This window comes from Nyctereutes procyonoides, unplaced genomic scaffold (assembly GCF_905146905.1).
Source record: "Nyctereutes procyonoides isolate TBG_1078 unplaced genomic scaffold, NYPRO_anot_genome, whole genome shotgun sequence".
Taxonomy (NCBI): Eukaryota; Metazoa; Chordata; class Mammalia; order Carnivora; family Canidae; genus Nyctereutes; species Nyctereutes procyonoides.
In genome coordinates, this window is record NW_026575040.1 from 16,854,261 (window position 1) to 16,868,767 (window position 14,507).

Consider the following 14,507-nt stretch of genomic DNA (forward strand, 5'->3'; position numbering starts at 1 on the left):
TCCACCCACAGATCCAAGAAGTTCACTGAAGTAAAGCTCAAGAAATATGAAGAAGCACTTTGAAATCAAATTGCTCAAAGCCAGTGATAAAGAGAAAAATCTTAAAAGCAAACCAGGGAGGGAAAAGATACATTATATTCAGAGGAGCACAGATAAGGGTGACAGATTTCTTTTCAGAAGGAATACAAGTGAAAAGATGGTGGAGCAACATTTTAAATGTATTTAAAGAAAAAAATACAAACCTGGCAGCCTGGAATGCCCAGTGAAAGTATCTTTCAAAAATGAAGACAAAATAAAGACTTTCAGACATACAAAAGCTGGAAGGTTTTTTTTTTTTTTTTTTTTTTTTTTACCAGTAGAAGAAATATTAGTCATCTAGAAAGAAAATGATACCAAATGGAAATATGGATTCATACAAAGAAATAAAGAACCCTGGAAATGTTAATTAGGGAAGATTTTTTTCTTGTTGTTTAAACATCGTTAAAAGATAATTCTGTTTTAGCCAAAACAGTAACAATATATTGTGAGGTTTAAAGGATATGTATAAGTGAAATATATAATGTCTATAATCTAAAGTCCAGCAGGAGAGGAATGGAAGTATATTAATGTTAGCTTCTTATACCTGAAGTGTTGTTGTAACAGTTGAAGGTAGGCTGGGATAAGTTAATGGTATATGCTATAGGCCCTAAAGCAACTACTGAACTAACCAAACAAGAGTTTTGCTGATAACCCAATGAAGAGATGATAATAGAATCATAAAAAATGATAAGTCCAGGGGTGCTAGGTGGCTCATTTAAGCATTTGCCTTTGGCTCAGGTCATGATCTCAGGGGTCCTGGGATTGAGCCCTGCTGAGAAGGGAGTCTGCTTCTCCCTCTCCCTCTGCCCTTCCCCCTGCTCATTCTCTCTCAAATAAATAAAATCTTTAAAAAAAAAAATTAATCCAAAACAAGGAAAAGGGAACAAAGTACAGATGAGTCAAATAGAAATAAATAGCATTGATAGACTTAAACCTAACCATATTAGTAACTACTTTAAATGTAAATGATCTAAATATCCCAATTAAAAGGCAGAGATTATCAGAGTGGATGAAATGCAAGACTGGAGGAGTGCCTGGCTGTCTCATTTGGTAGAACATTTGACTCTTGCTCTCAGGGTTGTGAGTTTGACCCCCATGTTGGGTGTAGAGATTACTTAAAAAAAAAAAAAAAAAAAAAGACCCAGTTACATCCTGCCTAGGACAAACCAAGTATCAAGACACAAATGGGTTAAAAGAATGGGAAAAGACACACTATGCTAGCTCCCCAAATAGAGGGTAATGGCCATATTAATATCAAAATAGATTTTAGGATATAGAATATTACAAAGAATAAAGAATATCATTTGATAATGATAAAGGCTGAATTAACCCAAAAGGCATGATGTCATTAACATCTTTGTGTGTAATAACAGCTTCAAAAATCACTGAAGCAAAGAACTGCAAGGAGAAATAGAAAAAATCACACAGAGATTTTACTACCTCTCTTTCAATAATAGAACGGGTAGATAGAAAATCAGTAAGGATATAAAGACTTAACCCCAGCAACCACCTTGACCTAGTTGACATTGTTTTTCTAATGAACATTCGAGTTTTTATTATTTATTTATTTATTTATTTATTTATTTATTTATTTTAATTTAGTTTATTTAAGAGAGAGAGAACATGAGAGTATGATCAGGGGAAAGGGAGAAGTAGGTTCCTGTGCTGAACAGGGAGCCTAATGCAGGGCTCAATCCCAGGACCCCAGGATCATGACCTGAGCTGAAGGCAGACCCTTAACCAACTGAGCCACCCAGATGTACTGACCTCGTTGTCATTTATAGAATATGCAATAAGAGCAGAGTTGATGTTTCTGGAACATTCACTGTTAACAGCAGAGTACACATTCTTTTCAATTGCCCATGAAATATTTGCAAAGATAGATCATATTCTATTATAAAATAATTGTTTCTGAGTTTAAAAAAGCAAGGTTTCTGGCTGTAGTGGGATTAAATTAGAATTCAGTAACAGAGGTAATTGAAAAATCCTTGGTATTTGGAAAGTAGCAGACTTCTAAAAGGATAGGGATCAAAAAGGATATCAGAAAATATGTTGAATAGAACAAAAATGGTAACATAGCAAAATCTGTGGGATGCTGCTAATGCTGTATTAAGGGGACATTTATAGCACTAAACATTTGAATTAGAGAAGAAACAAAGTCTTAAATCAGTGGCATTACCTTATGAAACAAAAAAGAACAATTAAAGTCAAAGTAAGAAAATAATGAGTTCAAAGTGAAAATTAACAAATAGAAAAAATAATAAGGGAAAAATAAAACAAAAGGTTTCTTTTCTTTCTTTTTTTTTTTTTTTGAGAAGATCGGTAAAATCAGTAAATCTCTAGCCACCCTGATCAAGAATGAAAGAGACAAATTATAGATTACCAATATCAGGAATGAATCTATATTCAAAAGATATAAGAAAACATAATAAGGGCATATTATGAATAACTTTATCTCTATAACAATTTAGGTGAAATGGGAAATTCTTACCAAACCTCATTCAAGAAGTAGATAAACTGCCTAGCACTTTATCTATATATGAAATTGAAATTGTAGCTAAATCTCATTTCAAAAAGAGAACTCTTGGCCAGGATGGCTTTACTGGTGAATTCTACCAAACATTTAAGGAGGAACTAATACCAATTCTATATAAGTGTTTCCAGAAAATTGAAAAAAAGGTATTCTTTTCCAACTTCTCTTTTACTCTAATATCAAATCTTGGCAAAGGTAGTACAAATAAGGAAACCTACAGACCAACGTCTCTTGTGACTGTAAAAGATGATACAACGTGACCAAGTGGGATTTATTTCAGTAATGCATAGTTGGTTTAATGTTAGAAAATCAGTCAATTTAATTCATCATATTAAACTAAAAGGAAAAATGTATATAATTAACTCACTGGGTGTGGAAAGATAAGGTGACAAAAGACAGCATCTGTTCCGGGTAGTTGTTTTTTTTTTTGTTTTTTTTGTTTTTTTTAAGTCCTGGTAGTTTTTATCAACAAAGTATTCATGAAAAATTTAACCTGATAAAAGACATCAAATGTAAACCTGTGGTTAAAATTTCAAACTTTTATGTGTGGTTGAAATTCCCTTTATGGTAAGTTAAAAAAAAAAAACTGTATGTAAGCTAAAATACATTAGTGAGACAATTGTTTTCATATATATTTATAGGTACTTGAATAATCATGGAATCATATTAGAACTGGAGTGGAAAGTCAGGATGCTACTAATTCAAACTGTTTATTTTTTATAGGTCAGTATGGAAATCCTTTAAATAAATACATTAGACATTATGAAGGATTATCTTATGATGTGGATTCATTACACCAAAAACACCAGCGTGCCAAAAGAGCAGTTTCACATGAGGACCAGTTTTTGCGTCTAAATTTTCATGCTCATGGAAGGTGAGTAAATTTATTTATGTGTCTGAAGTTTTCCTATATTTAATCTCAGTTAAAAAGAAGAAATCTTATACCATTAATTTTCCTTCTCTAATGGAAAAGTCCCCATTTGGAAATTCAGCCTGCACTAGAATTTGGTATATATGCAAAAAAAAAAAAAAAGATTTTCTTTTAAAATGCATTATCCTTTTTATATTAAGGAAACAGTCAACCTTAAGTGTTTTTAAATTTATGAATATAGCTCTCTTTGTATTAGAGGATATATCTTTTTCTTTTTTTAAAGATTTATTTATTTTAGTGAGAGAAAACAGGGAGAGGGAGATAGAATCTCAAGCAGACTCTGCATTGAGCATGGAGCGGGACTCAGGGCTTGATATTATGATCCTGAGATCACGACTTGAGCTGAAACCAAGAGTTGGATGCTCAACCGATGGTGCCACTCAGGTGCCCCTAAAGAAGATTCTTTGTTCATAATTTCATGTGTTTTATGGGTTGATATATTTGTCTAATGGGGCCAACAGTGAAGGTAGCTGGTTTTATGTCATTAAGACATTTAATTTCTCATTAACCTAGTTTTTTGTTTTTTAAATTTTATTTATTTAGTTTTAGAGCAAAAGCACAGGATTTGTGTGGGGGGTGGGGGGAATTGGTGGTGGTGAGGGGGAGAGGCAGAGACTGAATCTTTTTTTTTTTTAAGATTTTATTTATTTATTCATGAGAGTCAGAGAGAGAGAGGGAGAGAGAGAGAGAGAGAGAGAGGCAGAGACACAGGCAGAGGGAGAAGCAGGCTCCATGCAGGGAGCCCGATGCGGGACTCCATCCCGGGTCTCCAGGATCACACCCTGGGCTGAAGGCGACGCTAAACCGCTGAGCCACCGGGGCTGTCCCAGAGACTGAATCTTAAGCAGGCTCCATGCCCAGTGTGAAGCCCAAAATGAGGCTTGATCTCAGGACCGTGACTGAAATCATGACTTGAGCTGAAATCAAGTGTTGGATGCTTAACTGATTGAGCCACCCAGGTGCCCCTAACTCAGTTTTACCAACTCTAAAATGATAGTTTGTGGACAGATTACCTACTGTACTAATTATTTCTCAGACAGAATTGTTAAGGGATAAAGAACAGGGAGCCAAGAGAGGGTAAAAATCACATCTATTTAGTGCTTTATATGCATTTTCTTATTGAATTCTCTCAAAACCCAAATAAGATAAATACCATTTTATATCTAAGGAAACTAAGGCTCTCAGAAAAGTTAGATAATTTCTTTAAAGTTACACAGCATAAATTTGAGCCAGATCTGGCTGACTTTAAACCCCATATTTTTTTTCTTTCTGTGGGTTAGGGGTACTTACATATAAAATCTTGGAGTATTCTTTGTTAGACTCTGCCTTGCTTGTGTAATTAGTAAATCTATTCCTTTTGTGCCTTTTCTACTGCTGTAGTCCTGATTTATTGTTCAGTTCTGAATAGATTTCTCAGCTTCTACTCCATTTAACATTAAAGCTATCCTATGGATTTCTACAAGATGACTCTTCCCTTAAATGCTTCCTTTTTCATGTCATCTTATTGCTCTAAAGTCTTCAATTAATGACTATAAGCCAGATTTCTTAAGTTGGCTTTCAGGATTCTTTCAAAATTAGTTTATTGTTCTAAACTTTATTCTGTTTCCCAACATTAAGTGTCTTTTTCACCCAGAATGATCTGATTGCTGAGTATACTATGAACAGTTTGTTTTCTGTGTCATTTATCTTAAATCTTGGTTCAAGTTCTGTGTCTTTAAAGATTTACTTATACCTTCCTGGGAACCTTTGAATTGGTCAGATGTACCATTGGCATTTGATTTGTTCTTTCTTCCTTTTCATGTGTGTGTTTCTTGTTTATTTTTCTATAACTTTTTTTTTGTTCCTCACAAGAAAGCATCATGGTTACTATTTAGTAATGTTTATTATTTATATTTATGCTTAAGTACAGATGTACAGATGCTTAAGGAAGATATTAATGGGGCACCTGGGTGGCTCAGTGGTTGAGTGTTGAGTGCTCAGGGAGTGATTCTGGGGTCCAGGATTGAGTCCCACATCGGGCTCCCCTCAGGAAGCCTGCTTCTCCCTCTCCCTATGTCTCTGAAGAATGAATAAAATCTTAAAAAAAAGATATTAATAGATGAAAAATCAGATTATAAGAAATGCTATGGGGTAGCCTGGGTGGCTCAGCGTTTTAGCGCCGCCTTCAGCCTGGGACGTGATCCTGGAGACCTGAGATCGAGTCCCGCGTCGGGCTCCCTGCATGGAGCCTGCTTCTCCTTATGCCTGTGTCTCTGCCTCTCTCTCTCTCTGTGTCTCTCATGAGTAGATAGATAAGACCTTAAAAAAAAAAAAAAAAGAAATGCTATGAAACTTAGAGTATTTCATGCATGGAAATAAATATTATTTAAATTATTTTCAAAAAAATTATTTTCCATATTAAAAAGTAATGAGCATTGTAGAAAAAAAGTACTTTTAAGTTATAAAATCTCTTACTTTGATTCGAAGGAGGTAGAAAGATTTATTTTAGGGTCTGTTTTTCTAGATAAAAATTTTAGTGGCAGCAATTCATGTAAATTTTTCTGACCCTCAACTCAGATATTTTTAAATTACCCATTCTTTATTAGTACCATGAAATAATAAGCAATCATTAAACCTTCCTAAGTTTTTAGTGACCACCTCAAAATAAATTTAATACTGTATTCCAAATACAGCGTAAATACCAAAAGGAAAGGTTGAGATTCTAGCTGCCTTTGGTTTGGATACCACATTTCTATTGTATTATTAGATTTTTATTTGATCTGTCACATAATTCATATTGAGCTTGTGGCAAAACTTAAGTTCCCGACCCCTCTCCCCCTTTGGTGTGTTTATATGTGTGAGTGAGAGTGAGGATGTGAGTGCATGCTGTTGTTTATTCAACCAAAAAACTTATTTATTGACTGCTAGTTAATGGTTATCTAGTTTAGGCTATGGATGGTAGAAACATAAACATAGATCTTATAGGGACAGCAAAATATGCATTATTCATTTTGTAAGAGGAAAATGTGGTATGGTACTTTATGGATAAAATGCTATAATCAGATGAGGGAGAGCTTTCTTTTTACTTCTCTCAACAAGGGACCTGGAGCCAGGAGACCTCATGTTGTGTGTAAGTGGTCATCTTAGGTACTTTTAACAGAAATCTGTTTAATCAATTATACATACATATATATATATATTTATATATAAATATATATATATTATTGTCTCAGTGATTATACTTGTATATTCATGCTGTCTCAGAATTTGTGCCCTAAAATGTGGTCATTTTAATTATGTTGTAACATATGTTAGTTAAAAAATGTAATGATCTGATAGTTTTATTTCTGTTTCCTTGCAGAGGTCTACAAAATTACCTGGATGGTATAGTTAACAGATTTCCTACCAAGTCTCTCCTTATACAAAATGTTAGTTTTAGTACTCTACAACTCCTCTTAAACAGGATTTGTATTGATATACAAATTATGGGTTATTGAGTTAAAAACAATTTGTAATACAAACAAGAAGAAAAGTGATTATGGTAAAACAGCAATGTGTTAATTGGAAGACCAGGCTTTATTGTGAATATGGTTTTGGGTTGACTTTGGGCTACAGTTAGCTGTAAAATGTGTGCTGCCCATGTTCGTTATGGCTAGACTTGTTATCTAGTTTTCATCTTTTAAAAAATAATCAAGTAGAGTTTGTTTCTCCTGATTATATGGTAAAGCTTAACCCCTTAGAATCAGATTGCTATATTTTAATAAATTATAGAATATAAATTATAAATATAAATAAATACTGTGCAGTTAATTTAGAAAAGAGGAAAATACTTGAAAAGGTTTCTGCTTAAACATTTATGACTTGGATTTCTGAATATTACTAGTACAGTCTCTGAGGTTTTTTTTGTATTTTTTTTTTAAGATTTTATTTATTCATTCACTCACGATAGACACAGAGAGAGAGAGAGAGAGGCAGAGACAGAGGCAGAGGGAGAAGCAGGCTCCATGCAGGGAGCCCAATGTGGGACTCAATCCCAGGACTCCAGGATCACGCCCTGCAGGCCAAAGAAAGGCAGGCGCTAAACTGCTGAGCCACCCAGGGATCCCTGTGTGTGTATTAAAGTCATTCTTTGTGCTCTTTGTTTTATGCTTAAGTTATATGAGCAAATTTCTTTCAAACTGGCTTCTAAGTTTCGTAAATAAGGAAGGGTGTATCACATCCCAAGTTTACAGATACTAATGTTAAATGAAGAAATGTTGAGATTCTTTAAGCCCAAAGTCCACTCTTAAGAATTCCATGAAAAACCACTGCTCTTGAAATAGAATTTAAAGTTGTTTGGAAATAAAAATCATGTGAGGCAGTGCTACAGGAAAGATTGTTAAGGAAATATAAGTATCTTGAAGCAAACTTCGGTAATATTCATTGGGATATTAAAATATTTTGATAATAGATGGCTAGGGTAAAAGGTACCTCTTAGCTTCACTGAGAAATTAGGAATCAGTTTTCTTGATTTCAGAAATTGCTTTACTTGGATAAGTTCTGATAAATGAGATGCTTGAGCGATACATACTCAGGGCATTGCTTCCTCCTCTAAGCTCACATAGCAATATGTGTATCAATTATAGCATTTATTACATTTTATTTTAGCTTTGTTTATATGCATATGTACTTTGTTCCCTGTGAACTTGAAAGGCAAAGTCTTAAGTTGTATTCACCTTTTTTATATAAATGGTGGTCATTTAAGTTATTTGAGTAAATGAATGAATGAAGCATTGTGAAGGGAGCACAACATTTATAAGCATAAGTATGCTTATAGGGGAAGGTATGTGACTAATACTTTTGTTTAGGCCTGGCCCTTCCAGGTAGTTTAATTAGAAAAAGTAAAGTATCAGTTGCTTATGGCATTATGTAACTTGATGGATAATAAAATACACTAAAATATTAAGAAACAGATTTTTTTCTTAAATATTGTGCAGTCTGGAATAGCTCACCCTTTTTAGCAGTTCCTAATCAGTAAGTAGCAGGCAGATTTATTGTATTGTGGGGTGCAGGGTTTTTAAAATACTTGTGGAAAATTTGTTCTTTATCAGTCCTCATCTTCATGCGAAAGTGTTTGATGTGTCAGGGGCTGTCTGTTGTTATTCCCTTCCTTTATTCTTTGGTCTTGTGTTTTAGGCTTTTTTTTGTTTGTTTGTTTTAGGCTTTATGTTACCAGTTCACTACAGTTTCATTAGGAATTTTGCTAATGTGACTTTCATAAATTGTAAATTTTATATTGTTTAAGTCTGGGTTTTATCTAATATGTTGAAATATTTCTATAATCCTATATTGATATAGATGAACATTGATAATAAATAAGTATCTCTTGGACTTACCCAAGAATGGCAAGATTGTTTAGCAGTGATTTTTAGTATAGTTCACAGTGAGATTCTAATGTTGTATACATCTTTTTAATTTATGCCTTTTGTTTCAACTATCATTGAAGAGAAGCACAACTTCAATAAATTTTCTGAAATACTTCTTGATAGTGGTATTTAAAAAAAAATAGAAGGAATATCTGAGAACCCTGATATAATAAAGTTGATCTTTTTCTAGGAAGTATGCATATACTGTTATATTGAATCATGTTTCTTCGTGTTGTGTATATACATATTTTTGAACCTTTTCCTTCTTGTTTTCCAAATTATGGACTGTCATCTTTATTTTCTGGTCTTCTCATCACTTTGCTAACTTTCATAGATTTGATGGTTCACGTCTACCAACTTTGCATTTAAGTGGAAAGCCACTTTCTTTACCTAGAAACTTGTGATTTTATAGGGAGGATAATAAATGTATTGAAACAGTCATAAACTAGCTAGAGAAAGAGAATTACCACAGGTAATTCAGAGACGGAATAGAGTTCTCTACTAATTTCACATGTGTGATTTAGAGATTTCTTTTTTTAAAGATTTATTTATTTATTCATTCATTCATTCATTCATTCATTCATTCATTCATTCATGATAGAGAGAAAGAGGCAGAGACACAGGAGGAGTGAGAAGCAGGCTCTATGCCGGAGCCCAACGTGGGACTTGATCCGGGAGTCCAGGATCGCGCCCTGGGCCAAAGGCAGACGCTAAACCGCTGAGCCACCCAGGGATCCCCAGTGATTTAGAGATTTCTTATGAGCCTTAGTTTCCTCAGTAAAACCTTGAATTTTGGACATGATAATTTTTAGGCCCTTTCCTGCTTTAAAATTCTATAAAATGTATTAGTAACACTCAAGTACTAAATTTTAAATAGTCAAACATTATATAGTCAATATTAAACTACTTTTTCTGCTTCTGTGTATAATTATTTGGGTACATAATAAATAAAAAATTGTTTCTATCAACATGTGATTTGTACATAGTATAGAAAGGTACCGGATTTTTTTCTTAAGTGCTATATAATGTTTTGGAGAACTTACATGCTTTTTTCTGATTTGACAAGATAATTTTTCCTGTAGCCTTATTAATAGTATGTATCTTTTAAAAACAAATGGTCAGACATTTGATTTGACATTTTCTTTCACAGTTTGGAATTTAAGTTCTTCCTATTGCTCAAATATGAGGGTATCAAGAACGTGGCCCAAGGAATCTGTAAAAGACATATTCCCTTTGATGGATCCTGACTGGATTTGGGTTAGTCTGGAAATATCTTGGGTTAAATGAGTGAGGTTGTAGAAAGCTAGGACACTTTTACCTCTGTAGACAAACCAGCACACTTTGAGGAGCAGAGATAAGAATCCAAGGAGCACAAAGAGATGTCAGCTCATAAAGAAGAACAAGAGAATAAATTTGAATTTTGTAAAAATGTTATTAATGTATGAGTAAGAACAGAATTTTGAAAAATGCTGACTTGGCACTGAAATCCTTTCCAGCAAAATTTGAGCAGGTTTGAGCAAAACTTTATAAAGGAAAGAGTGTTTATTTAGTACCTACTTTATGTCAGTATAGTGTTCTTTGGCATATATTATTAAACTATATTTCACACTGCTTTTTGTTTCAGCCATGGATTTTCTAGGAGGTAATATTCTTTATTCTTGCCTGTTTTCTCTTTACACAGAAATTAAAAGCCTGACTTTTTTTTTTTTTTAAAGCCTAGCAAATATGTTTTTTAAAAAAAATCTGAAGGGACACTGGCTATTTGAATTACTTCTTGAATCATAAAAACAAGAGCTGAGTTGTGTTCATGTTAATTTTGTATTTAGGAAGCTAAATTGAGAGTTGATGATTGCTCAGAGTTTAGCTTCTTAGATATGATTTCAATCTGAAATACCATTTTGATTTTACATGTTTTTAAGCACTAAACTAGGCTTTATGTGGTAGAGCTAGAATGAGTGTAAAAAAAAAAAACAAAAACAAAAAAAACAACCCCCCAAAACCTGAGCTTCCTCCTCATTTGAAAAGGGAATGAAAGTAAGACATAAAAGTACTTTTCTGGGAGGGCATGTGGTAGGGCATGTGACTCTTAATCTCAGGGTTATGAGTTCAAGCCCCAGCCTGGGCATTGGGGCCTACTTAAAATAAAAATAAAATGAAAAAAATTCAAACTTATTCTATTTTTAACTCTTTTGATACCTCATCACCTCTAAACACTCATCAAAAACAAGCTTTTGTTGTAAGTTTCTGGAGTTGATGATCTAGAGAGTAAATGTCAGAAATTATGTATGTTTTAGTAGTAGAAAAGCCCATCAATCATTTCCTCAACTGGAAATTGTATTTCATATTAAAATATTGCATGTGCGGTTGAGTCGTTTAGGAGATAAGTACTCCAGCTTAGATTTAATTTGGATTCATAGCCATCCTTGGTTTTTTGTTTTTTGTTTTTTTTTCCCTGTTCTACAAGTGATTTTAAGTCCCATGTAAGTTGTGATGTTTCTTAAAAGTATAGCAAGGATTTTACATAACTAAAGGTTATTTAAATGCTTATCCTGTCTCATGATACTTGAATCCTTTATATAACTACTAAATGAGTATGTTTAGTTTATTGATTTTATGCTTGTTTGGATTGTTTTATTAAGCATCAGTGAAGTCTTGTATAGTTGTATGCTACTTTAAAACTGGTGACTGTGTTTAAAAATTCTTTGGTAATCATATAATTTCTTTTTGAAAAGCTTCTAAACACTGAGATGCCTCACTTGGTTGTATCATACCCTCTTTTCTAACTTCCTAAAAGACTTTGCTGCTTTGGCTTGCCAATTTTGAGAGGGGGGTTGACGAATATTTTTAATACTTGTACATAGGGATAAAATCAAGCTGTTCATCTGTGTATGTCTTGAAATCTTAAATTATAACCACTTCAAACTAGTTCTAAAACAGTCTGTACTGGGAGAATAATGCTGAATCAACAAATCAAATATAAACCAGAAATTTAGCATATCTAGAATCTTAGATATGTTGGTATGGGACAAATAGTTGTGTAATGTAGCAGTATTTTTTCTTTTTAACCCTAAACCACTGATTCAGTTGAATGGAATTTTGATTTCTGGATTGAATGAACAAATACACTGCATTTCTTTTGTTTGAGCTTATTTGAGCTACAAGAGATGTTTCTGTAGTTTTAATATGCAGCAATTACCAAGTCCACTTTCATATTTTAAGCACCTAATGTATTCCAGGCACTTTAGTAGTCACTAAAAATAGAGTTACTGAACAAGACAAAGTCCTTGTTAGTGAGGAGTTTATGGATTCATGAGACAAGCAGGTATTAGATTAGGAGTAATAGCTGTGGCAAATATCAAGAAAGGAATATTCAGAAGATTGCTATGGGAGCTTTGGGGGATGCCATCTTGTCTGGAGGTCAGGGAAGGCCACTCTTAGGAGATGACATTTAAACTGATCCTGAAAGGATGACAGAAGAGGAGTTGGTTAGCCAAAGAAGGGGAAGAAATGTATTCTAGACAGAGGAAGCAGCATGTGCAAAGATATTTAGGTGAGATGTGGCATGTTTATTGGAGTTGAAGAAATTTTGGTATATGAGTAGTGCTTAAAATGTGAGGGAGAATGGTTCCAAATGAGGCTGTAGATGTAAGAAAGAGCCAGATCTTTGAGAGTTTATGTAAGTCATGGTAACAATTTTTTACTTAGCCTTGAAAGGTTTTTAATAAATAACTGTATAATGTTTAAAAGTTCAGTCTAGCTGCAAATGAAGAATAGTTTGGAGAGAATTAAATTCATGAGGCTGTTTAGGAGACTGTTGCACTAGTCCTTATGGGAAGTAGTAGCCTGGATTAAGTTGGTATTAAAAGTGATAAAGGAGGGATCCCTCGGTGGCGCAGTGGTTTGGCGCCTGCCTTTGGCCCAGGGCGTGATCCTGGAGACCCGGGATCGAATCCCACGTCTGGTCCGGTGCATGGAGCCTGCTTCTCCCTCTGCCTGTGTCTCTGCCTCTCTCTCTCTCTGTGACTATCATAACTAAATAAAAAAATTTAAAAAAAATTAAAAAAATAAAAGTGATAAAGGAGAGTGAATAGATTTAAGAGATTTTTTTTTTTTAAGATTTTATTTATTTGAGAGAGAGCAAGCATGAGAGAGGGTAGGATCAGAAGGAGAAACAGACTCCCTGCCCAGCAGGGAGCCCAATGTGGGGCTCTATCCCAGGACTTCAGGATTATGACCCCAAGGCAGACACCCAGCTGACTGAGCCACCCAGGCACCCTGATTTAAGAGATATTTTAAAGGTAGAATTTATTGGACTTGGTTGATTACATAGTGAGGTATAAAAGGAGTCAAAAGAGGGCTATTTTCTGGTTTGAGCAGCTGAGTAGCTACTGGGTCTACTTATTGAGATAGGGAATATTGTAACAGGTGTAAATTTGAGGAGGAATCAAACTTTAGTTTTGGACATGGTCTGTGGAATTCTTGATGAAGGCCTAGGAGAGAACTCTGCTAAATGCCAACAATTTAAAGTTAGGTAGAGGAGAGGAATGCAAAGCCTGAAGAGTTTTAAGAAAAGTAGAAGAAAGGATGCCTGGGTGGCTTGGTGGTTGAGCATCTACCTTTGGCTCAGGGCATGATCCTGCATCAGGGATCGAGTCCTGCATCAGGCTCGATGCAGGAGCTTGTTTCTCCCTCTGCCTATGTCTCTGCCTCTCTTTCTGTGTCTCTCATGAATAAATAAATAAAATCTTTTTTTTTTTTTTTTTAAGTAGAAAACCTGAGAGTGTGGTATCCTGGAAGCCAAGGAAAACAATGTTTCAAGGAGGGGAGTGTTCAGTTGCTGCTTCTTGCTTTTCTTATGCTGAACATTAGCAATATTCCTAATCTATGTTACTTACCCTTCTTTGAATTTTTGATGACCTTGCTGGATCTAATTGTGCAGTTTAGTCCAGATTTGGATACATTATACTCACATATAAATAGGGTAACAACATAACTTTTTTTTTTTTTGGTGTGAATTTCTAGTGATTCATGAAAATAGCCAGTATATTTTTAGGCATTTTGGTTACAAGAGCATATTGGGCAATATCTTTTTTTTTTTTTTAATTTATTTATGATAGTCACACACACACAGAGAGAGAGAGAGAGGCAGAGACATAGGCAGAGGGAGAAGCAGGCTCCATGCACCGGGAGCCCGATGTGGGATTCGATCCTGGGTCTCCAGGATCGCGCCCTGGGCCAAAGGCAGGCGCCAAACCGCTGCGCCACCCAGGGATCCCTGGGCAATATCTTTGACCAACCATCTCTACTAATCCTGTGATGATTGATTACAAGGACCCAGTTATGTTTTAAGTATAACATGGCTAATTTTTACTTGTGTATGAAGCACAAACACATTATTTAACTTAATTATTTGTGTACATCTCTTAAATCTTAAGTTATAATCACTTTGTATTAGTTAGGTTCCAAAACTGTCCTTTCTGGGAGAATGATGCTGAACCAACAAATCATATATGAACACAACGTCTAGCATATCAGGAAGCTTAGAAATGATGGTATGGGACAAATAGTTGTGTTACAAGCA

General features: G+C 34.5%; 1 protein-coding gene across 1 annotated transcript in view; it reads left to right on the forward strand.

The window, feature by feature from the left end:
• ADAM10 (ADAM metallopeptidase domain 10) overlaps positions 1-14,507 on the forward strand; it is a 128,273-nt gene that overhangs the window by 31,125 nt on the left and 82,641 nt on the right. Inside the window, exon 2 of the mRNA XM_055320071.1 lies at positions 3,335-3,485. Within this exon, the coding sequence (XP_055176046.1) occupies positions 3,335-3,485 (151 nt within the window). The remainder of the gene's footprint in view (positions 1-3,334; positions 3,486-14,507) is intronic.